The sequence below is a fragment of the Myotis daubentonii genome, chromosome 19 (assembly GCF_963259705.1).
Source record: "Myotis daubentonii chromosome 19, mMyoDau2.1, whole genome shotgun sequence".
NCBI lineage: Eukaryota > Metazoa > Chordata > Mammalia > Chiroptera > Vespertilionidae > Myotis > Myotis daubentonii.
In genome coordinates this window covers 13,146,846-13,172,036 of record NC_081858.1, presented here as the reverse complement: position 1 = coordinate 13,172,036, position 25,191 = coordinate 13,146,846, and the positions used below count along the sequence as shown (strand labels likewise).

General features: G+C 45.7%; 1 protein-coding gene across 1 annotated transcript in view; it reads left to right on the top strand.

Moving 5' to 3' along the window:
• SBNO1 (strawberry notch homolog 1) overlaps positions 1-16,136 on the top strand; it is a 54,388-nt gene extending 38,252 nt beyond the window's left edge. Inside the window, 6 exon segments of the mRNA XM_059676918.1 lie at positions 215-309; positions 406-498; positions 3,081-3,218; positions 6,445-6,521; positions 8,702-8,895; positions 9,984-16,136. Coding sequence (XP_059532901.1) covers positions 215-309; positions 406-498; positions 3,081-3,218; positions 6,445-6,521; positions 8,702-8,895; positions 9,984-10,126 — 740 coding nt within the window. The 3' untranslated portion in view covers positions 10,127-16,136.
• The last annotated feature ends 9,055 nt before the right edge of the window (positions 16,137-25,191 follow it).

The following is a 25,191-nucleotide window of genomic DNA, read 5'->3' as shown; positions in this document are numbered from 1 at the left end:
TTGGCTGCCTCCTGCACATACCCTACTGGGGATCGAGCCCAAACCCAAGCATGTGTGTGTCCTGACTGGGAACCAAATCGGCAGCCTTTTGGTGCATAGGACCATGCCCAACCAACTAAGCCATACCAGCCAGAGCAGTGGGAAAATTTTTAAACGTGTATTCCTGATAAAATGTTCTTTTTACATTTATATGCTGCTTTTTTTCTTATTTAAGATCTTGGTTCTGGAGATGAGAAAGTGAGGAAAAGTGATGTTAAGAAGTTTCTGACTCCGGGATATTCAACCTCTGGTCATGTAGAGTTATACACAGTAAGTCTAGCAGTCATGTGACACTTGTGTGCTGTCCTTCTGTGATAGGCACTCACAGAAGTAAATTGAATTTAACTGTTATTGTTTCTCTTATAGATTAGTGTAGAGAGAGGGATGTCTTGGGAGGAAGCTACCAAGATTTGGGCTGAGCTGACAGGACCAGATGATGGCTTTTACTTGTCACTGCAGGTAAGACTTGTTTGTTTATTTTGATTTCAGAAAGGAAAGGTGAGAGAGATTGAAACATCAGTGATGAGAACCATTGATTGCCTCCTGCACACCCCACACTGGGGATTGAGCCCGCTAACTGGGTATGTGCCCCGACCAGGAATCAAACTTCCTGGTTCATGGATCGATATTCAAACACTGAGCCACACTGGCAGGGCAAGACTTATTTCCTTTAGATGTGAACTATCCAGATATGGGTTTTCATTGCCAGCATTGTGATTCTCATCTTGGCTTTGAGCATATTTTCCAATTTTATTTAGCTTTCTGTGGTTTCATAATTTATCACTGTAATTGTGGGTTTTTCCATTCGTGTACAATTTATTTACTATATTGAAAAGATGTTATTAATAAATTAATGAATTTTTAAATTTATTTTATTTTATTGATTTTGAGAGTGAGAGAGACATCGACTTGCTGTTCCACTTGTTTATGCATTCATTGGTTGATTCTTGTATATGCCCTGAGTAGGGATCGAACTCCCAATGACACTAACCAACTGAGCTACCCTAGGCCAGGGCAGATTTTGCCTGTTTCTAATACTTACCTTCTCTTGAATTATCTATCTTTCTTTCCTTTTTTATTCTCCCCCAACAGCTTTATTAAAATACTAGAGCCCCCCCCCCAAAAAAAAATAAATAAAATAAAATACTAGAGGTCCAGTGCACGAATTCATGCATGGGTGGGGTTCCTTGGCAGCTCCTGTGTTGAGTGTCTGCCCCCTGGTGGTCAGTGTGTGTCATACTTATTGGTTGGTTGCTTAGCCTTTTATGTATATAGATGTTTATGGAGTGACTGTCAGTGACGGCCTGGTTCAAGATGTAACTGTGTGCAGCGGAGTGTCTGTGATACCCAGACACAGACGCCGTTTAAAGCAGGAGTCCTGCTTGCCTTTTGTAAAGGGGCAGGTAGTAATATTGCAGGTTTTGTAGGCCATATATGGTCTCTGCTTTGTGCTTTTCCTCCTCCCTCCCTCCCCTCCTGCTACTGTTAAACTTGGGAGTTGCAGGCCAGACTTGGTCCACAGACCTGGTTTACTGGTCCCTGATCCAAGAGCAAAACCTCTCAAATTGGGTCTGGTTCCTTGTTTCTTTGCTTGCTTATTTGAAAACCTTACTTAGATCATTATAAACTCACATGAGGTTATAAGAAAGAATACAGAGAAGTTTCTTGTACACCAGTTTCCCTAATGAGAACAGTTTTCAAAACTATAGTATAATATCACAACCAGGATATCGATACAGGTCACCAGATTTTATCCATATTTCTCCCTTAGATGGATTTTGCTTGGTCCACAAAGGGTATTGTTTATTGTTTTTCATTTTAAATTATTGCCAGAATTTAAAACACTGGGCTATAACACAGTGAACTTATTTGACTCTGCCAAGTCAGATCACACTGTTATTTGCTTGAAACATTGTACTTTCATAAGTTTATCAAGTGTTTTACCTTAACTGGTAAAAAGATTGAAAATGTAATTTTCGCTTTAACAATTGTTTTATTAACTTTGCAGAATTATATAAACAGTGTTTCAAATCATTTGAGCCAGTAAAAGACAAAGGATCTTTAATATCCATGAAAAGCAAAATGTTGTCTTTTTATCAGTGTAAGAATGGCCTTAATATAAAAACGTAGCTGCTCAGAAAGACATTCATGTTGTAGAGCAGCTGGGGAAATGTCTTCACTTTGAAACTGTTCTTTTTCTTTCAATTTTCCTTCAGAGATTATTGTTTAGTCATCATTAATCACTCTTGAAAGCAGCGGTCGCCAACTGGTGGTCTGCGGACGGACCACTGGTGGTCCGTGAGGTCCGAAAGGTTGGCAACTGCTGGTAACTTCTTCTTCCTAGGATTTCTCTCATAAGTCTGACTTAAAAAAATTTATGTAAGTTCCATCGTTTGTCAGATGCATTCTTTTCTTCCACTTCTATATACATAGTTATGTGGTTCTTATTCAGCACTGGATCTCCCATCACAGCTGATATCTTTCCCCCTGGGGCAGCCGTTAGGGGTACGTGGCACCTAAGGGTGAGATGAACTCAGAAGCCTGTGGGTGATCAAAATCATTATCTTTGAGGTTATATTTTATTGTAACTTGAAGGAGAGTGACATTTTTTACAGCATTCGATTATGAAAAAGTTTAGCCATACAGCAGAGGTAACAGAATCTTCCTGTGAAGACCCTTCGTGCCCACTCCCTTGACTCCTGCCTCACTTGTCTCTAGGCTGTTTGGGCTCTGAGTCAGGTGCATGGACTAGAATTTGCTAAGTGTCTCCACTGGACATTTATGCATTTAATGCTTATTAAAACCCATTTTCTAAACAAAGTCTTCAGCCTCCTCAGAATTCAGGTCCCAGAGCCCTCCTTTCTGGAGAGACCGTGTAAAACTGTCCCCTAGCGTGTCATCCTTCTCCCTTTTGTGTTCATGCTTCTGTGTTTGCTTTGCTGTGGTCAAGGGATTCCACTTGCTGTTGTGATGGCACCAAACACCAGTGTGTCTTAGAGTGAGCAGTCACCAATCTTTGTGTTTTCCCACCTTCTTAATAGATAAGAAACAACAAGAAGACTGCCATCTTAGTTAAAGAAGTAAACCCAAAAAAGAAGCTCTTCTTAGTCTATAGACCAAATACTGGGAAACAGCTCAAATTAGAAATTTATGCTGATCTAAAGAAGAAATATAAGAAGGTATTTTTTTCATTTGTATACTATGCTATTTATAAATAATTTGTTTTGTAATAAGATTGAAAGTATGGTTATACCCAGTTTTAATGTTACCTGCTATTAAGAAACCTGTAAGGTGATTATTTAAAATAGCTTGTGTTGTTAGAAAAAAAGCTTTCAGTGAAACTAGAAGTTTTTAAATAAAGGGAAGATGTGCAAGGCAAATTCCTTCCCACCAACTCTGGCTTCATTAGGAGCTGCTGTTTATATTTTGCAATGATTTCTAGAAAAACAGTGAATGACTATGTTTTTCCTCACATTACTATTACTAGGGGCTCAGTGCACACATTTGTGCACCTTGAACTGTGGGCTGCGAGGCTGAGGTAGGCACAGGGGCGGGTCTCGGCCCATCCTCTGTGCCCCTCCCGCCACAGCTGCTCCCACACACAGATGGCACTGGCCCCGCTTACACCCGCTGACAGCGCAGAGCGATTGGGGGCTAGCGCAGCCGCGGGCAAACTACGGCCCGCGGGCCGGATCCGGCCTGTTTGAAATGAATAAAACTAAAAGACCGTACCCTTTTATGTAATGAAGTTTACTTTGAATTTATATTAGTTCACACAAACACTCCATCTATGCTTTTGTTCCGGCCCTCCGGTCCAGTTTAAGAACCCATTGTGGCCCTCGAGTCAAAAAGTTTGCCCACCCCTGGGCTAGCGCCATTAGCGCGTGCGAGTGGCAACTGCTGCCTTACTCACCCCTCAGGAGCAGGGGGAGGTAGAGAAGCCCTCAGGGGCGATCGGGACCGGCACTTGCAATGGGTGTGAGCAGGGTTGGTGCCGGCAGCAGGTGCGAGCACTGGGCGGGACAGTGGCACGTGGGAGCAAAGAATTTTCAGTAACCACCAGAGGCTCACCCTGATGACAGTGACTGGTGCCTGCCTTGGACTGGCGCCCCTGCTCACCTGCTCCACCATCACACCACGGCTGATGCCTACCATGTTCTGTGCATGCCCTCTGGTGGCTAGCGCATATCATAGCGACTGGTTGTTCCATCCAGTTGTTCCGCTGTTCGATCTATTTGCATATTAGCCTTTTATTATATAGAATAGGATTATTAGTGTTACCTTAAACTTTTGTTCTCTTGGCCATTGTCACTTGGAAACAATCCTATCTAATAAAAGAGAAACATGGTAATTGGCGTACGACCGCTACCCTTCCCACTGGCTAATCAGCGAGATATGCAAATTAACTGTCAGCCAAGATGGCGCCCGGCAGCCAGGCAGCTTGAAACTAACATGAGGCTTGCTTGCTTCAGTGACGGAGGACTCCAACGTTCCCCCCTGCCACTGCAGGCCTCTGAGCCTGCAGTTTCAAACATTGTAACAAATATAGACGCTAAACAAAACCCCAGAAACCAGCTTTCAGCTGGCTGGGATCTCAGAGCTGGAGTTGATACAGAGTTTCGATTATAGAACCGAAACAAACCAGATACCTGCTTTCAGGAGCGGAGGCCTAAGAGCTGGAGCCTCAGAGCTAAAGCTGGCCCAGAATAAAAAAAGAAAAAGAAAAAAAGGAGCAGTTGGGAGCTTCAGTCCCAGCCTGAAAACAACCCTCAGCCCCTCACCCAGACTGGCCAGGCACCCCAGTGGGGACCCCCACCCTGAAGGGTGTGTGACCAGCTGCAAACAGCCATCATCCCCTCATCCAGGCTGGCCAGGCACCCCAGTGGGGACCCCCACCCTGATCCAGGACACCCTTCAGGGCAAACCAGCCAGCCCCCACCCATGCACCAGGCCTCTATTCTATATAGTAAAAGGATAATATGCCCAAACCCCCTGATCGCCCTGGGGCTCTGTGTGTGACAGGTGGCGGGGCCACAACCTCCCTATCGGGGCCCTGCTCTGTTCATGACAGGTGAAGGCGCCCCAACCCCCTGATCAGCCCTGCTCTGTGCTTGATGGGGGGAGCTCCCCAACCCCCTGATCACCCTGCAGCTCTGTGTGTGACAGGGTACAGCGCCCCAACCCCCTCACCCCACGGGCCCTGCTCTGTGTGTGACGGGGTAGAGCCATAACCTCCCCATCGGCCCTGCCCTGAGTGAGAGTGGCGGCGCCCCAACCCCCTGATCGGCCCTGCTCTGTGGGTGATAGAGGGCAGCGCCCCAAGCCCCCCCCCCCCCCCCCAAGGGCCCTGCTCTGTGTGTGATGGGGTAGAGCCATAACCTCTCCATCGGCCCTGCCCTGAGTGTGACAGTGGCGGCACCCCAACCCCCTGATCGGCCCTGCTCTGTGGGTGATAGAGGGGGGCGCCCCAACCCCCTGATCCGCCCTGCTTTGAGTGTGACAGGGTGGTGCGCCAACTCCCCTATCAGCCCTACTCTGTGAGTGACAGGGGGGAGCTCCTCAACCCCCTGATGGACCCTGCTCTATGCGTGACAGGGTGGAGCTCCCCAACCCCCTGATCGACCCTGCTCTGTGCGTGACAGGAGGGAGCAGTGCCTCAACCCTCTGATGGGCCCTGCTCTGTGCGTGACAGGGGGAGCTCCCCAACCCCCTGATCGGCCCTGCTCTGTGTGTGACAGGGGGTGGCGCCACAACCTCCCCATCGACTCTGCCTTGAGTGACGGGGCAGTGCCCCAACCCCCCAATCGGCCCTACCCTGAACGTGACTGAGGGTGGCATCGCAACCTCCCAATCCGCCCTGCTCTGTGCATGACAAGGGGCGGCGCCCCAACTCCCCAATCGGGCCTGCTCTGAGCCCGACCAGGGGCTGCACCTAGGGATTGGGCCTGCCCTCTGCCACCCGGGAGCAGGCCTAAGCCAGCAGGTCGTTATCTCCCAAGGGGTCCCAGACTGCGAGAGGGCACAGGCCGGGCTGAGGGACCCCCACCCCCGCCCCCCTGAGTGCACAAATTTTTGTGCACCGGGCCTCTAGTCTATAATAATAAAAGCATAATATGCTAATTAGATTGGACAGCTGAACGACCTTCTGGATGAAGCCGGGGCTGCAAGGGCCGAGCCCCTTGCAAGAATTTTGTGCATCAGGCCCCTAGTTATAATTATAACTAAGCTATTTGAAAACTGTGTTGCATAGGAAGGTCCTCATGGCAGAAGTTGATATATGTCCCTCAGATGCAGCCTGTAGCAAGGGCCAGGTATTCTGTATAAGTTAGCTTTACAGATCAGATTAGGCAACCATTTTGTGTAAAGCAATTCTTTCCAACAGAGTTTTTGTCTTATTTTCAACAGGTCGTCTCGGATGATGCCTTGGTTCACTGGTTAGATCAATATAATTCATCTGCAGACACTTGTACTCATGCTTATTGGTCAGTATTTTATGTTTCTCATGACATTTTTCAGTGTCATCAAGATTTAATTAAACATGCCTTTACTTTAGTGCTCTCTATAAGTATATGAGCACATTATTTGCTGTTTGATATGGCTCTCTCAGTCAGCAATGCTTGTAGGATGTGTATGGTTGATTCTTTTTTTTCTTTTTTTAATTGTTTAAAGTATTACATATGTCTCCTTTTTCCCCGATTGACCATCCCTTGATTAATTCTTTTTTTTTTATTAATATATTTTATTGATTTTTTTACAGAGAGGAAGGGAGAGGGATAGAGAGTTAGAAACATCAATAAGAGAGAAACATCGATCAGCTTCCTCCTGCACACCCCCTATTGGGGATGTGCCCGCAACCAAGGTACATGCCCTTGACTGGAATCGAACCTGTGACCCTTCAGTCCGCAGGCTGATGCTGTATCCATTGAGCCAAACCGGTTAGGGCATGGTTAATTCTTTTATGTGCCCCAACCTGCAGCCTTGGTGATTAGCACCATCTCCTAACTAATTGAGCTACCCATGCCTAGGTTTTTAAATTTATTTTTATTTTTACATATGTAGGTAGATATATTTTCTTTTATTTTTTTTAATTTGTTTTGATGTGAGTAATGTTATTTTGTATTTATTTATTTTTTAAGACATTCTTTTTTTAAAATATATTTTATTGAATTTTTACAGAGAGGAAGGGAGATGGATAGAGAGTTAGAAACACTGATAAGAGAGAAACATCGATCAGCCGCCTCCTGCACATCTCCCACCGGGGATGTACCCACAACCCAGGTACATGCCCCTGACCGGAATCGAACCTGGACCTTTCAGTCCGCAGGCCGACGCTCTATCCACTGAGCCAAACCGGCCAGGGCAGTGTTATTTTTTAAAATAAATATATTTTTGCCGAAACCGGTTTGGCTCAGTGGATAAAGCGTCGGCCTGCGGACTGAAAGGTCCAGGTTCAATTCCGGTCAGGGGCATGTACCTGGGTTGTGGGTACATCCCCGGTGGGAGATGTGCAGGAGGCGGCTGATCGATGTTTCTCTCTCATCAGTGTTTCTAACTCTCTGTCCCTCTCCCTTCCTCTCTGTAAAAATTCAATAAAATATATTTTAAAAATAAAATAAAATAAATATATTTTTATTGATTTCAGAGAGGAAGGGAGAGAGCAAAACATAAATGATGAGAATCATTGGCTGCCTCCTACATGCCCCCTACAGGGGATCAAGCCTGCAACCTGGGTATGTGCCCTGACATTGAACTGTGACTTCCTGGTTCATAGGTCAATGCTCAACCACTGAGCCACACCAACCGGGCAACGGTGTTTTTGTTTTTATTTTGAGAGTAAATTAGTGGTGTTAGAAATTAACTTAGGAAAATTCTTTTTTTTTTTTTTAATATATTTATTGATTTTTCACAGAGAGGAAAGGAGAAGGATGGAGAGTTAGAAATATCGATGAGAGAGAAACATCAATCAGCTGCCTCCTGCACACCTCCTACTGGGGATGTGCCCGCAACCAAGGTACATGCCCTTGGCCGGAATCAAACCTGGGACCCTTCAGTCTGCAGGCCGACACTCCATCCACTGAGCCAAACCGGTTAGGGCAGGAAAACTCTTGAAGATAAAACATATTAAAGATTAGCCTACAAAAATCCTAAAACATTTTCTTTGAGTTTTAGCAAGAAAAGTGCCCTAATACTGTATGTTCATCTTGAATTAATACTGGAAAGATATTTTTATTGATGAATTGTGAAAGTAATTTTGGTATGTCTTTTTTTCATAGCTTTTAAAATAAATTTATATGCTTTTATTTTGTTTGCTGAGACCTTTTCCACTTACCCAAAATACTATAGAAATAACTGGCAGGATTATTTTATAACCTTGCATTAATATAGTAATATCCAAAGTAAACTAATGGCTAGAAAATGACAAATGCTTAAGTGGATATAAACCCAGTAAATCAGCCATTGTATAGGGAGGTCCCAGAAATAACTAATTTTAAAAATCAGTAGTGGTAGCTCACATTGGAAGACAATTCAGTGTGTTGAAAGGACTATACTCTAAGGCACTGCCCGTAAAGGCAGGTTATTTTCCACTTGAAATTTGGGTAGACCTTGCAAGTGTTTTGTTTGAGTGTGTGTTTATAAATATCCCCATCCCCCTCTCTCCTAGGCGTGGCAATTGTAAAAAAGCAAGCTTGGGATTAGTTTGTGAAATAGGTCTTCGTTGCCGCACTTATTATGTATTATGTGGCTCAGTACTGAGCGTCTGGACAAAAGTTGAGGGTGTTCTAGCATCTGTCAGTGGCACAAACGTGAAAATGCAGATAGTTCGGCTGAGAACAGAGGATGGACAGCGGATTGTAGGTGAGTTTTTTTTTATGTTTTGTTTGAGCTCTGGGGGAAAGATCTCATTTTTTTCTTATTTTGCTTCTTACGCCTTAGAATCTTACCGTCTCTTCTTGTAGTGGGGTAGAACTTGCTTTATATCTTCCTGAAGAGTTGAACAGAACTTATACCTTTGAATGGACATTGCTGATTCTGGTTAAAGTTCTGGGATGGTCTTTTATTTTATGCTGCTCTTGCCCTCCTTCCTCCTCCTCCTCAGTGGCCGTCTGTGCCGGCTCCCAGCAGGAAGCCTGCGCTCAGCCTCTTGCCCCAGGGTTGTCTGAAGCCACCCTGTCACGTCTGTTAGCCAGGTTGAGGTGATAGCACTCAGGGCCACTGCCCAAAGGGTGGACGGGGTCCTGCAAGGCTGGGGTAGCTGTTGCCACCACTTGCTCTGTCCCAGGCTCTCCGGGGATCCCCCCAGTTCTTTCCCTTTCCCACAGGAACCTTCCTCTCTGCAGATTGGTAGCCTGTGGCCAAAGGCAATCCGTGAACATTTTTTTCACAAAGTATTTTTGGTTGCAAGTTTTCATTTATTTGAATTAGTTGTCAACATGTAAAATCTAAAAGCCTGGATTTTCATCTTTTGAAAACACACAGCAGCTTCTCTGGAATATTGAGCCCTCCTGTTTCCACCAGGGAGAAATCTAGAGTTTCCTTACCCAGGGCATCTGCTGTCCAGTCTGCAAGCATCTGCCTGCTTCAGTCAGCATTGAGTTTGTGACCACAACTCTGTAGTCTTTTTGTTACATTATTACCTGCCAAAGAAGGCAGTGTTTGGGGAGCTGCAAAAGATAATAGATAGGAAGGTTCTGTACTTCACTGTCTGTTCTTCCACCCAAGATCCTGTGACATGAAGACACGTGTGTATTTGTGGGTAACACTGCTGAGGAATCAGGTTTCTTCTGAAAGAGCCATTTTGGTTGATAGGTATTTGTTTAGGTTTGGTGTGTAGTCTTGTTTGTTATACTTAATATTATGCCTCATTTGGAATTTGCTGTGCAGTGTAAAATACTGTGTGGCTGCTCCTCAATGCAGTCTTTAAACATTCTTGTTTCTAATGGCAGGTCTGATCATCCCTGCAAATTGTGTGGCTCCTCTTGTAAACCTCCTGTCAACTTCAGACCAGTCTCAACAGCTTGCGGTCCAACAGAAACAGCTCTGGCAGCAGCGCCACCCCCAGAGCATTGCCAGCTTGAGCAACGCATAAGAACAGACAGGTTTCAACATGGATGTATCTGAAATGCTGTTGAAGCATATCATTTGCATAAAAATCAGGGACAGTTTCCAAAGAATTATAATTTTTTTCAGTTGTGCTCTCTCTAGTTAATTTTTTTTGGGAATAAGGACAAACCTGGAATAGATAGCAAAACTGAAAATCAACAGTGCCGATGGTGGTACATATGTCTTTCCTTTTGCTTTGCCCATGGTACTTCCCATATGCTCCTACTTTGGGGGAGCAGAGGGGTGTGTGCGCGTGCGTGTGTCCGTCTGTTTGTTTGTTTGTGAGTTTGTTAAAGGCTACGAACCACAATTGGTTTAAAAATGCTTGGAACTTCCCAACTGGCTTTACTTAATGTTCCACAGTGCTCAGGGTTAACGCAGGTCATCCGTGCCATTGCTGTGGGAGTTCTCCCCGGATGCATGTGTTTTGGGTCTATAAATATAGAAAATATATATTGGTTTCTTTTTCCAACTTATTAAACACTAGGTCTATTAAAGCATGAAACGAAAGGTTGCACATCACACATTCAGGTTCTTTTCTAGTTTCTGTTCTGACAGTGCATGTCTTTGAAAGCATGCGTAAACAAGATTAACAGATGTCACGTGACGGAGAGAAACATTTGTAGGTGTATAGCATTGGTCACTGCATTTTTATAACGTTTATACCTGGGTATTGCTTCTAACCCCGTGACTCCTCTCCCCACCCCCATTCTCCCTGTCCCAGGTTTCTTGTTAAGGTGATAAGTACAAACATTTTTTTTTGTGTGTGATAAAACTCTTAAAAGTTAATTTTAATGTATTAATAGTATTCCTAATGAGTGCTGCAAAAACGGCTACAAGCCTGCTTTTTCTCAAAATTCCATTTTCCTTAACTTAAGATAGTTTTAGAAAGAAGGACAACTCGGCTTCCATTTTGCAAATCATCTTTTCTTACTTTATTATCTTAGTATGTTGGTCGCTCATAAAAAAGGAAACCATACTTGAGCTGTAAAGTAGACAATGAGGAAACACTTGAGGCTTCTGCTGTATGTTTATTTCTTGTTATTATTGTTACCTAGTAACTTGAATATTGTTTAATGTGTTTGTAAGACATTGTAGAGTTTATCTCAAACTGTTAAAAATGGTAATGTACAAATGTGAATAGACACTTATCTATAATATGGGTAAGTTTTGTTTCGCCTATAATAGATGTTTTATAAAAACAAGTGAGGGGACAATTGGTCTTTTTGTTCCTTTTTTTCCCTTTTTCTTTGCTTGCACAGGTTGCACTATTGAAAAACTGAGATTGTATAAACCTGGTCAAAAGCTGCAAGATACCACCATCTTGTAGATGTCAAATAAAAAGTTGTTATTCTAACCAGCAGTGGACTCTTGTTTAGGCCCCACCACCTCCAGAGGTAGTCTGACGGGGGTTCTGCAGAACTCGGGCGCTGCTCAGTGTGTCTCGGGTTTTAGAATGAGAAGGTGTTGAGGGGTGAGATGCCAGTACCTGTGAATGCCTGTCCGGCTGAGTTGTTTTCCTTTGTAACCTTTCAGATGCCTCAGAGCCAGGTGAGGTGGTGATGGTGGTGGCAAGCTGGGCTTTTGTCCTCTAGTGTTTCTTCGCGCCTGAGTGGTTGTCAGTTCAGTTGTGTCACCTTTACCACAGGTTTGCTTTCTTTGGATTCATTTATTCCTGATGCCTAAGAGACAAATGGAGAGTAATTTCTGTTCTTCGGCATATTTTGCCCAGTGGATGCAACTTTGATCTTCAGTCTAGTCCCTGTATCTCAGGCAGTGATCCACATGAATGTTGGCCAATCCCCTGTTAGGGCTACTAGATCAACCCCCAGCCCGGAGCAGAATTGCTTCACCTGCAGCAGCCTTCCCAGGTGTCCGTTTTAAACTAGCCCCCATGCTAAGGTGAAACAGCTGGGACAGGAAACCTAACAACCCGGCCCCTCCAGTACGACCGAACGGCTGGGTTGAGGAGGGAGACACGGGCTGTAGGCCAGGCTCCCTGTTCTGTGTATGGGTACCGAGCAGGTCACCGTGCTTCCCAGGCAGGTCAGGATGAGGGTTCTTTAGCCTGCAGTAGTGGCCTCATGGTTCATGATGTAATGTTTGCTCTTGGAATAGCTACCTGATGCAAAGGGGCAGTCAGATGTTCTGTTCTCGGTAGAACAGCTTCGTTTTGCTTTTTATAATAAGGTCCAGAAGTAAGGCCTCTGAAAATTCAAATAGAGTAGACCTCAAAAAGGCAGTACTCAGCATAAGTGGAAGGGGCCTGAGGTGCCATTCGCACCCCCTGCATGGGGTGGTGTGCCAGAGCCTGCTGCCCATCCCCCTTCCTGGAGGCGCGCATATGACCTTTACACTGTGCCCTTAGCCAAGTCAGCAAGTTCAGGTTGGCCAACTATGGGAAAACCCAGCATTCAAGGTCCTCCTCCGCCAGAACATCAAGTCTGAAGCAGGCCCGTGTATGTCAGGATCTGAATGCCCCGTCTGAACCCAGAGCCCCGGGGATCTCTGTGAGTCCCCTTGGCCTCCGCAATGCCTTTTCTCCCTTTTTAGCAATACGACTCTGAGCACAAAGATTGGCCTTCAACCACGGGAGTGTATTCAGAGTTTACAGTGTCCAGAGCTGCTCAGACAGTACCTCGGGGGAATTAGTGTTCCCTTAAGTTAGCACCCTCCGTACTACAAGGTCTATCTTTGGTTTAGTGGGTTATCCAGATAGGTGTCAATGGTGTGAATTCCTAAAGGTATTAACCAAGTACTTTAAACACAACTTGATCAAAAAGTAAATATCCTAAGCAGTTTTCCCTTTCTGCTGCTAAATTGCAGATTCCCTCATCAGTATCTTAACACCCGTATATAAGTTAGCAAGATCCTGCACCCAAAGCAATGTAGTAGTGCGTGTATGTATATATATTTATTGCAGTCCAATTACTTAGCACTTCAGAAACCTTTTTGAGTTGCAACAATGTACCTTTTCGTTTTATTTTGCCTCATCCGTAAAAGTGAAAGGTCTAGATTACCAAACTCCAGGGAAACAGCCTCTTTTAGAGACAGTTTCCTGGCTGGAGCCCCTGGGCATTCGTTCGCTAATGGCTGTGATGCTATTAGACAACTTGTGGCAGGCTTGACAGGAGAGGGTACCCGCTCAGCTCTTACAGTTGTGTAACGGGAGCCCTTTCCCTCCCGCTGAGCAAGAGGGGGGACAGCGATAGAACAGAAATGATGGGTGCATCCCAGGTGATAAAAGTAGGAGCAGAGGCCATGTATTTTCCTGTCGGGCCCTTTTCTTGATATGAGATTAAGAGGAAGGTCCCTATCTGAACACCCTGGTTTTTAAAAATGTACCTGAGGGATATTCAATAGTTTCTAAGAATGGTGCTGCCTGAGAGTCGCTGTTAGGCTGGGACCATTATCACATGTTTGGTCAGTTCAGGCCTCGAGGTTAACAGTGGTAGCCACTGGGATGATGGGCACTTGTTGACTCCGCTCCCTGTGTCGGGGGTCTCCCTGCTAACACCACACCCATGCACACGCACTGTGCACTCTTGGCTACTCGAGGTCTGCAGCTCACAGTCCATGCCTACCTGGCCGCAGCTGTGAGCAAAATCCATTTGCAGAAATTCCTCATTGGCTGCCAGTGTCTAATACAAAAGCAGTGTCTTGGAAGGGCATGGAGGTGGAGGAAGCACATCTAGACACCTGCCACTCAAGCTAGCTAGTCATGCTTTCCCGAGTCCTTGAGGTGAAATCGAGACCCACCTTCTCATTTCATGTTGTACTTATACATGTGTACATAAGTGTGTATATAGAAATGCTGAGCTCTTTCGAACTCTGAATGTAAATATTTCTTGTAAATTGAGACCCTTACCAACTGGTGTTCCCCTTTTCCCTTCAATCCTATTTATTCTTTTCTTGACTTCCTATGCGGGGCATTGTATAAATTTTTTTTAATGTAGAAAAGTATGAAAACTTCTTAGTTGAATTCATTCACATATTTTAGAATTCAGTTTTGCATCTTTGCTATGAATTCCAGTGTGTGTTTTGTGTTAATATTTTCCAATATGCGATTGTGTTTTGCATTTTTATTACAAATTTTTACTGTGTGCAATGCATTGTATTGGGGGAGGGGTGAACTTGAGTGCAATTTCTGATACTGTCATTATATGACTAGTTCTGCTCATTTATGTTGCTCTTTGGAAGCTATAGTGAGCCTGATCTTTTCACATTAAAAGAAAAATTGTTCCCGAGAGTTCCTTTAAGCTCCTCTAACTTCTTCAGTGCATTCGGATCACACACAGCTCCGCAGCAAACCCAGCCACTTGCAGCCTTGCGCTTTTTCAGGCCTGCGCCCTCCCGCGGGGGCGGGGGAAGAGCCTGTAGACCTGCACACTGAGGTGTGTCCTGCTGCTGCTGCAAATGTCCCGTGTTTCTCCAAGAATCTGGGCCTGTTTACTAACCGACGGGGATCATCAGAGATGTGCTTGCAGTGAGCACAGGTAACGTGCGTCTGCTCTCTCCTGATAGAGAGATTGGCAGCAGACAGGGAGACAAGCCCAGTGCAGCCCATGTATGTGGTGACGTGGCATTGGGCAGGGCACATTAAGGAACGGTGTCCTCCTCCCACAGAGAGCAACGAAACTGCTGTGGAGGCTTCCGGGAGCCAGGCAGTTCACCGAGGAAGGGTGAACTGCCTGGCTGTAGGTCTCCTGCAGTCCTGTCACCCTCGTTGTGCTGGTGAATTGCTCCTGGCTAACTGAGCCACACTCTTGGGGGCCGAGCTGGATCAAGGCTTCCTTAATGGTTAGCGTTGGCAGCAGGGAGGCCGGGGTGACTTGTGAACCCACGTGTCAGGGTCTGTCACCCAGGAGGCAAGCAGTGGGTTTTTATGAGCATTTCATGGGCCTTTCATTCGTGAACACGTTTCATTCATTACTGTTGAACTTGGTAGACTTGTTGAGAATGTCAAAGTTCTCTGCATTTGGGAGACTTAGTGTGTCCTGGAGCAGGGCCTGAGGGATATGCTCCAGCATGAATGCCCTTCAACCACTCACCAGCTGTCCTCCGGGGCCAAGTGGTTGAACCGAGCTTTGCAGCAGCAGCAGCCATGTCCTCGGCAGCGACGTGGCAGGGCGCAGGCAGGCTGAGGCTGTCCCTTCGTGTCGTCCACCAAGGGGCCAGCCTGGGGAAGCCAAGGCCTGAAGGTCACCCCGGCTTCCCCAGCGCCGCCCGGGCCTTTCTTGCTGTGGCACTGAAGAGGGTAAAGAAGCCTGGCCTTCCTGACTCCCCCTTGGGGGGCAGAGAGCTCGTTTTCTACGTAGCACGTTGACGTCTCATCATCAGACACAAACATCCCGTCCATGGTTTAGACTGAATTTGCAAACTACTGATGTTATTTTCCAATAACCACTTCTATCTGCCATCAACCCCGGGAGGCGGGAAGAGGCCCACGGTATCTCTGCAATAAAACTTCCACCAGGTTCTACCTCCGCTGAGCAAAGGATACTTTTATACGTAAGTGTAGACCTTCCTCCTTCGCTAACCCGACATGGTGCGTCTTGAGACAACACGATGGAGTCCAAAGACAATTTGAACAGGAAGGTGGATGTAAACTCTTGGCATTGTTTTTCTTTCCTTCTCTTTTTTTAAGTCTCCCCTTTGATACGGCTACTCCGTGTGAATGTCCGTCTGTATGTGAAGGTCCGCACTGTTCTGATACTGCACTGCTTTGCCCGGCCTTCGTGGTAACCAGGACCCACCCGGTGTCCGGAAACGACTGTTCCCGCCGCTCTGATGTGTAACTCTCCAAACTGGGTCTCATGCAATAAAATGTATCGGGCGGCATTGAGCGAGGCTGACCTCGCCAGGAAAAACGATCAACCATGAAGCGTAACAAATTCTGTGTCTAGCTGTTGTGGGTTTTCTTGTTTTGTTTTGTTTTGTTTCCTTTGGTTTTCTTTCTTTGTAAGATTCTTAAATAAATTAAACCAGCTAATATACTTCCTCTCGCTCCGTGTTTTCCTTGTCTGGGTTCTGGGCTGTATCAGTGCCAACACGTTTACCTGGAGAGTGGCTTTTACGTGGCCGTGTCCCTAAAATGAATTGCAGGAGATGTCTCGGGGTGTGGGTGAGATGGAGGCCAGGGCGCGGTGGAGCGGTTAGGACTAGGCCTGGCCGAGGCCCTGCTCCCACCACTGCTGAGACAGGTCACCGGGCGTCTTCCCTGAAAGAGGCCACAAAACAAGGGCAGCCACGGGTGGCGGGGGACGTGGAACACGAGGCTCTCTGTTGAAAATCCATTCCTGCTGCTGAACAGCCAGCCACCCCGCCCGTGGCCCTAAGACTTAAGCTCTGCTCATGAGACGACAAAACAGAAACTAATGCAGACAAGCCGCAGGGAGCGGCGAGTGCTTGGTGTACGCCTGTCGCAGTCGAGGGCTTTCTGGATGCATTTCCACAGCCCTCAGTCCCCTAGTTTTCAGGTGAAGTTACTCTGCTCGTAAGCTATAACAGGGCTTTTAGTTTCTCATTTCTATGCACTTGGTACCTGAATTCAATACTCATTTATTTGGCAAGTGTTTAATAAGCAACTGCTGTGTGTCTAGCGTCAGGCCACACGCTGTCCCCAGGGATGACTCCTCATGGGTAGTAATCCAGCGTCACAGACGGGCAACAAGTGGTCCTAGGAGCGAGGTGGGAGACTCAGGAGAGCTGTGGGGGAGGCCCACGGGTGGAGGTCGGGGGCACCCAACTGCCCTGAGGAAGCAAGTGGGTGGAGAGGAGTGGGGTGATTTCATGCTAATGCTGAGCTAGTGCTGAGCTCGGGGCTCACTGGGGGAGAAACGAGTTTTGGCTAAGAAGTCCGGTCAGCTCCCTAAAAGAGAAGTTGGGGATAAACGGGAGAGAAGACAGCTTAAAAAGGAGAGGGGTTAGCTGCCCAGGAAGTGACTAGATCCCTTTGCCATATGTGGGCACCCTCACTGTCACTTTACAGACAAGGGGATGGGCTCAGAGGTCAGGGAGCCAGTAAGGGTGGGCCCGTCCCCAAGGTGTTCAGGGCCCGGAGTGACTGCTCCCTCTAGACCAGGGGTGGGGAACCTTTTTGCTGCCAAGGGCCATGTGGATATTTGTAACATCATTCCCAGGGCACACAAAATTACCCACTTGAGAAGTAGCCTGCTGTATTTGGTCAGACATTTAATTAACTCACCACGAATGCCCTGGCAGGGCCAGACCAAATGGTTCCCCACCCTGCCCTCGGCCTGGAGAACGGAGGCGGGAGGGAGGGAGGGAGGGAGGGTTTTCTGAAATGTTGGGAGTTTGGCTTGTTTGTGAGTCCGCTCTGCGGGGTTTGAAACGCTCCAGCGAATCCTTCTATTTGTAGCATGCAACACTTAAGGGAATGTAATCACATTTGTAAATGCTGTTAACGTTTAGGGGAATTTAATCTTGTCAGATACATAAGGTAATTGAGCATTAATTGAAGAGCGAGTGAAAAGGGAGAGTGTTTTGCATTTTGACTAAAATGTTTGTACCTCGAGCTTGAAGACTGAAGGGAAATTTGCTTTTAAATGTATAACTTGAACAGGCTGAGTAGTACTTTGAAGAAGACACGAGAGACCAGACTTCCTGTAGACCCTCTACATCCTGAGTTGTTCTGTTCCTGTTTTTTGTGAATTCAAGCCTGCAGTCAGCCTCGCCACGTGTGCCCCTGGGTCCCCGCACTATCGACGTTGGGGCCCGGCCATTTTTTGGAGGGTGGTGCTGTCCGTCCGGAGCCATTGGAGGGCATTTATCAGCACCCCTGTACCCACTAGATGTCAGTAGGGCACACAACACCGCTCCCCCGCCCCCCAGCTGTGACCCCCCCCAGGGTCCAGGTATTGCCAACTGTCTCCTGAGGAGCAGTCTCGCCCCTGGTAGAGAACCACTGCCCTGGGCAAGTTAGCCATAAGGAGGCCAAAGAACGGGTCCCTGCGCAGAGAGAGTGTGTGTGTGTGTGTGTGTGTGTGTGTAGCAGAGGACAGGGCCGAGGAACAAGGGGCACCACCCCTGAGATGCGGAAAGTACAAATGTTAATTGGCTGGGGGTTTGGAGTATGTGCAATTTCCATACGTATGAATATTTATCAGCTAGTCATTTGAGAGCAGGATGTAAAGAAGCCATCTGGGGAGGCCTTTAGGGAGAGAAAGGCTTTAAAAATGTGCAAAAATGCTTTATTTTTAGAGTCCAATTCTCGGGAAGTCGGCTTTGTCCTCTGAAAGCTGCCCACCCTGGGTGGCAAGTGCACCATTGGGTTAGGAGACGCCCATGACACACGATTGCACCCAAATCTCTGTTGTGAAGAATTACCAGCAAAGGTTAGGCAGAGTTGGGTGGATGCTAAAGGAGTTTGCAATACTTAGTTTTTATGTTTTTGATGGTTGTGGGTTTGATCCCCGGTCAGGGCACATACAAGAATCAACCAATAAATGCAAAAACACGTGGAATAACAAATTGATGTTTCTCTCTCTCTCTCTCTCTCTGAAAATCAATTAAAAATTAAAATAATTTCATTTACAATAGCATTAAAGATAATGAAATGCTTAGGAATAAATTTAAAGAAGTACAAGACTTGCACACTGCAAATTAGAAAGCATTGTTGAAATTAAGACCTAGCCTGGCCAGCGTGGCTCAGTGGTTGAGCGTCAATCTATGAACCAGGAGGTCAAGGTTCAATTCTGGTTGGGGTATATGCCTGGGTTGCGGGCTCCACCCCAGTATGGGGCTGTGTGGGGCATGCAGGAGGCAGCCGATCAACAATTTTCTCTCCTATGTAAATGGAAAGCTATCCTGGGTTCGTGCATTGGAGAGCAGTAACTCCCTAAATTGATACACACATATAATTCAAATCCTATCAAAATCCCAATTGTCTTTTCTTGTGTGGCCAAAAATAAATAAATAAAAATTTAAAATAGACAAGCAGATTCTAAAACTCATATGGAAATTCATGGAACCCAGAACAGCCAAAACAACCTTGAGAGGAAAAAAACAAAATTGGAGTACTCACACTTCCTGCTTTCAAAGTTTATTACTACAAAGCCACAGTAATCAAAGCAGTGTGGTACTGGCAAAGGACCGACATATAGATCAGTGGAAGAGAACTGAGTCCAGAAATACACCCTCATATTTATCCTCAATTGATTTTCAACAAGGGTGTCAAGACCATTAAACGGAGAAAGAATGGTCTTCTCAACAGGTGGTGCCAGGACAACTGGACATGCATGTGCAAAGAATGAATTTGGGCCTACCTCACGTCAGACACAAAAGTTAACGGAAGACCAACCAAAGGCTTAAACGTAAGAATAAAGAGTCTTCAACAAAAACCTGGGTGAAAATGATCATGTCCTTGGCCTAGGTATGATACCAAAAGCACAGCAAATCAGAAAAAAGAGAAGTATTGGACTTTGTGAAAATTAAAAACGTGTGTGTGTCAAAGTGCCCCATCATAAAAATGAAAAGATCATTCAAAGAATGGGAGACAATATTTGCAAAAAATAGGTTGTCCCCCCAAAATGTATATACAATGTAACAGCTGATAACTCACTTAATTCTCACTCCTTTTCAGGTTTAACTGATTTGAAATAATGGGTGAAGTCAGACTAAGCTATGAACAAAGAAAATGTATCCTAAAGTGCAACTAGACTTTTTTTTTTTGTTTATGGGGAGACATAAAAGATAAAGTTTACGGTACAAAACTGGCAACAGTTGATGAATTGAGGGCACACAAATACTGAGCGAAATGATCCTTGATGTTTGCCATTCCATTGCTTTGAGTTCCAGCAGTGTGTGGACCAGAACAGTTATCAATTTGAAAACAGGCATTGACCAAAAAATTTATTCATTTCTGTAGATTCTTTTAAATTTTAAAAATGAACTGTATGTTAATAAAAACTGACTTTAGAATCATTCAAAGTCCATATACAATTTTGGGGGGACACCCTGTATATATCTGAGAAGGAACCAGTATCCTGAATATATTAAAAAACTTATAATTTAATATAAAAAGAAAAATTCAGTTTAAAAATAGGCAAAGGATTATAATAGATATTTCTCTAAAGAATATATGCAAATGACCAGTAAATACATAAAAAGATGCTCAACATCACTGCTCATTAGGAAAATGCAAATCAAAACCAGGAAATACTAATTCACACCCATTAGGAAAATAAAAAAAAGTCAGATAATAAGTGTCGGTGAAGATATGGAGAATTTGGAAGCCTCACGCATTGCTACTGGGCATGTACAATGGTGAAGCCACGATGGGAAGCAGTTTGGCAGTTCCCCAAAAAGTGAAACATAAGATTCAGCAATTCCATTCCTGGGTATATACCCCAAAGAATTTGAAAGCTGTTGTCCATAGAAAAAAATTGTAAACAAATGTTCATAGCAGCCATACTTATAACAGCCAAAAAGTGGAAACAATCCAACCATCCGTCAACTGGTGATGTGTTCTCTCCCTCCAATGGGATAGTATTTGCCATGAATAAGAGAGTAGCAAAATACTGATACATGTTACAATGTGGATGAACCTGGAAAATATGATACTAAATAGCCCTGGCCGGTGTGCCTCAGGTGGTTGGGTGTCCTCCCATGCACTGAAGGTTTGCTGGTTCGATTCCAGGTCAGAGCACATGCCTGGGTGGCAGGCTAGATCCCTGGTAGGGGCGTGCAGGAGGCAGCCAATTGATTGATGTTTCTCTTTCACATCCATGTTTCTCTCTTTCTCCCTCCTTCTTTCTCTAGAAATAATAAAGCCTTACCCGGTTTGGCTCAGTGGATAGAGCACTGGCCTGCAAACTGAAGGGACCTGGGTTCGATTCCGGTCAAGGGCACATACCTGGGTTGCAGGCTCCTCCCTGCTCCGGGCCCTGGTCAGGGCGTGTGCTGGATGGAGGCAACCAATCGATGGATGTGTTTCTCTCACATTGATATTTCTCTCTGTTTCTCCCTCTCTCTTCCACTCTCTCTAAAATAAATAAATTTATAAAACATAATAAAATAAGTAAAAAGACTTAAAAACAAAACAAAACATGATGCTAAATGAAAGAAACCACACAGAAGGTCACATATTGCATCATCCCATTTATATGAAACGCCCAGAATAGGTACATCCATAGAGATAGAAAGTAGGTTAGAGGTGGCCTAAAGTAAAGGCAGTGGGGAAAGGACAGTGACTGTATTGGGTATGGAGCTTCTTTTTGGGGTGACCTAGAATTAGATGGTGGTGATGCTTGCACAATTCCGTGAATGCACTTAAAGCCATTAAGTTGTATCCTTTAAACGGGTGAATTTTATGCTAAGTGAACTGGATCTCAATGAAAAACAAAAGGAAAAATAGAGAGAACCAAGATGGAGGCATAGGTTAACGCCGGAGTTTGCTGCTTTGAACAACTACTTCAAAAGTGAAACCAAAAAACGGAAGGGACATCACCCAGAACCACAGGAACGCTGGCTGAGTGGAAGTCCTACAACTAGGAGGAAAGAGAAACGCATACGGACACTCAGAGGAGGCGCAGTGCTGAAGTCAAATTCTGAGGTGCGGAGTGCGCGGAGCGGGCTGGCGGCGGAGGGCGCGGTTGGCGTTTTCAATCGGGAGGGAGTCGCAGACTCTGAGCTCCAGATCCGGGCGAGTCTTTAGGGACCCAGACTCAAACGGGAGAAGCGGGACTATCTGGCTTTGGTCAGAGCGAGTGCAGCTTTCTCTCCGAGTTTTGCAGCGGGTGCTGGAACTCAGAGAGGCAGAGCCCCTGGGGACAGGACTGAGAGCCGCCATAACTGCTCTCTCCGGCCCACCCTGTTGATCCTGTGCGACCCGCCCCGCCCAAGCCCTGCACAGAGGCATTTGCCGGATAGCCTCAGGCAAAGGCTAGATTAGCACCTCCCTAGAGGACAGAAGTTCTCTCACTGCTGACAGAGCTGATTCTCATAGCCACTTGGCCTGGAGGTCAAACCCTCCCTGGAATTAGCTACAACAATCAAGATTTATCTATAAGACTTCGAACAAAGACCACTAGGGGGTGCACCAAGGAAGCATAACAAAATGCGGAGACAAAGAAACAGGACAAAATTGTCAATGGAAGAAATAGAGTTCAGAACCACACTTTTAAGGTCTCTCAAGAACTGTTTAGAAGCTTCCGATAAACTTAATGAGATCTACACGAAAACTAATAAGACCCTCGATTTTATATTGGGGAACCAACGAGAAATTAAGCACACACAGACTGAAATAACGAATATTATACAGACGCCCGACAGCAGACCAGAGGAGCGCAAGAATCAAGTCAATGATTTGAAATGCGAGGAAGCAAAAAACATCCAACCGGAAAAGCAAAATGAAAAAAGAATCCAAAAATGCGAGGATAGTGTAAGGAGCCTCTGGGACAGCTTCAAGCGTACCAACATCAGAATTATAGGGGTGCCAGAAGATGAGAGAGAGCAAGATATTGAAAACCTATTTGAAGAAATAATGACAGAAAACTTCCCCCACCTGGTGAAAGTAATGGACTTACAGGTCCAAGAAGCTCGGAGAACCCCAAACAAAAGGAATCCAAAGAGGACCACACCAAGACATATCATAATTAAAATGCCAAGAGCAAAAGATAAAGAGAGAATCTTAAAAACAGCAAGAGAAAGAAACTCAGTTACCTACAAGGGAATACCCATACGACTGTCAGCTGATTTCTCAACAGAAACTTTGCAGGCCAGAAGGGAGTGGCAAGAAATATTCAAAGTGATGAATGCCAAGAACCTACAACCAAGATTACTTTATCCAGCAAAGCTATCATTCAGAATTGAAGGTCAGATAAAGAGCTTCACAGATAAGGAAAAGCTAAAGGAGTTCATCACCACCAAGCCAGGATTATATGAAATGCTGAAAGGTATCCTTTAAGAAGAGGAAGAGGAAGAAAAAGGTAAAGATACAAATTATGAACAACAAATATGCATCTATCAACAAGTGAATCTAAGAATCAAGTGAATAAATAATCTGATGAACAGAATGAACTGTTGACTATAATAGAATCAGGGACATAGAAAGGGAATGGACTGACTATTCTTGGGGGGGAAAGGGGTGTGGGAGATGTGGGAAGAGACTGGACAAAAATCGTGCACCTATGGATGAGGACAGTGGGTGGGGAGTGAGGGCGGAGGGTGGGGTGGGAACTGGGAGGAGGGGAGTTATGGGGGGGGAAAAAAAGGAACAAATGTAATAATCTGAACAATAAAGATTTAATTAAAAAAAAAAAAAGGAAAAATATTTTTCAATGACCATCGATCAGGACTTCAAGTGAGGGGGTGGGCATCGCGGTAAAAAAAAACAACACACACAACAATATGGAAAGCGAGGAGCCATGCCCTGAGATCCGGATTCTCGCCCCAGGACTTGGAGGCATAAACAGCTCAGAGGTAGTGGAGCCAGGATTCCTGCCCAGGTGTGTCTGCCCTATGAGCCCTCCGCTTGTAGCCTCTCACCCTGCACCTCATCCAATAGGAAAGCCGCCAGCCCTCGTGGTTAGTATGAGCTTGGAATGGGGCCGGTCTGAATTCCGACACACTGTGAGTGTAAAAGATTCGCTGGGTTTGGAAGACTTTGTATGATAAAAATGATACAAAGTATCTTAATTTCTTTACATTCCTTACACATGGAAAACACAGTGTTCTGGATATATTGTGTTAACATGGATCAAAGATTCAGTTTCATCAGTTTCTTGTTACTTTCTAAAATGTGACTACTGAAACAACTGAAAATTACATTGTGGCTAGGAATGGACAGTGCGCTACTTTTGAGTATTGGATCCCTGGGAGGGTGGGCGCTGGGGAGGGAGGGGGTGTAGGAGAAGGTGTCAGTCATTGGTTGATGAAATAAAATTTCGCTGAGCGTCCTGGGCTGGACAAGCCTGAAGCTGATCACAGAGGGTGCTGGCTGAGCTGGGGAGGAAGGCAGGCTGGGGTGACAACCCTTCCTCACTAGATCCAGATGTCTGAAAGTCTGTGACCAACGTCAAGATTTGCAAACCAGACCCAACTGGTTTGGCGCAATGGACAGAGCTTGGGCCTGTGGACTGAAGGTTCCCAGGTTCAATTCCAGTCAAGGGCACATGCCTGGGTTGCGGGCTCCATCCCTAGTAAGGGGTGTGCAGGAGGCAACCAATCAATGATTCTCTCTCATCATTGTTTCTCTCTCTCTCTCTTCTCCCTCCCTCTCTCTGAAATCAATAAAAATATATTTAAAAAAAAGATTTGCAAACCACTGTTATCAAAAAGGATGGCAAAGGGTGGGCATCTTGTGTATTTTGACGAGTTTCCCTATTTAAGCACAACTCTAGGCGAGAGTACCTTCAAAAGCTTAATCATCTAATCTCTGCTACATGTGATGATGGCGTTGCAGTCAGACTTGAGGCTGGGCTGGGTCAGGTCACCTCCCGGGGAGGAGAACCGTGGGCACATTCGTTCTTGTACCCTTGGCGCCTGGAACAGTGTCGGGCGCGTAGTAGGCGCTTCTTCAATATTTGAAGGAGTGAAGGTGGCACAATCTCCCAGGGGGGAAATTCCTGGCTTTTGTCAGTTGTCTCCAAGGAGTCGCCGGCCCCCCAAAGGGTTAACAGCCACTTACTACAGACAGGGACGTGGAATTTATTTGAAATCAATGTCAAGAATTGGCTGTTCTGATTCTGGGGCAGAGCCAGACCTCGGCGTCTGGAAGGATCTACGTGCTTAAAAATACCACTCGCCACCATTTTCTCCAGGTAATTTTCCATCCCCGCCCCCCACAGGCCAGGGGACGGAAAGTAATTCTGAAACCCCATCTTGCTATTTAAAATAAAAGGATTATTTTTTATTTTTTATTTTAAGCGGTAAAATCAGAAACCTCCAGGCGCCGAAGAAGAAAGGGACCCACGCGGGCCGCCGGCGCCGCCCGGACCCCAGCCCCCCAAACTTTGCCAAGTTGCGGGCGCCGAGCGCGCGGGGCGGCGCGGGGCGCGGCCGCGGGCGGAGCCGCCCCCTGACGCCGGG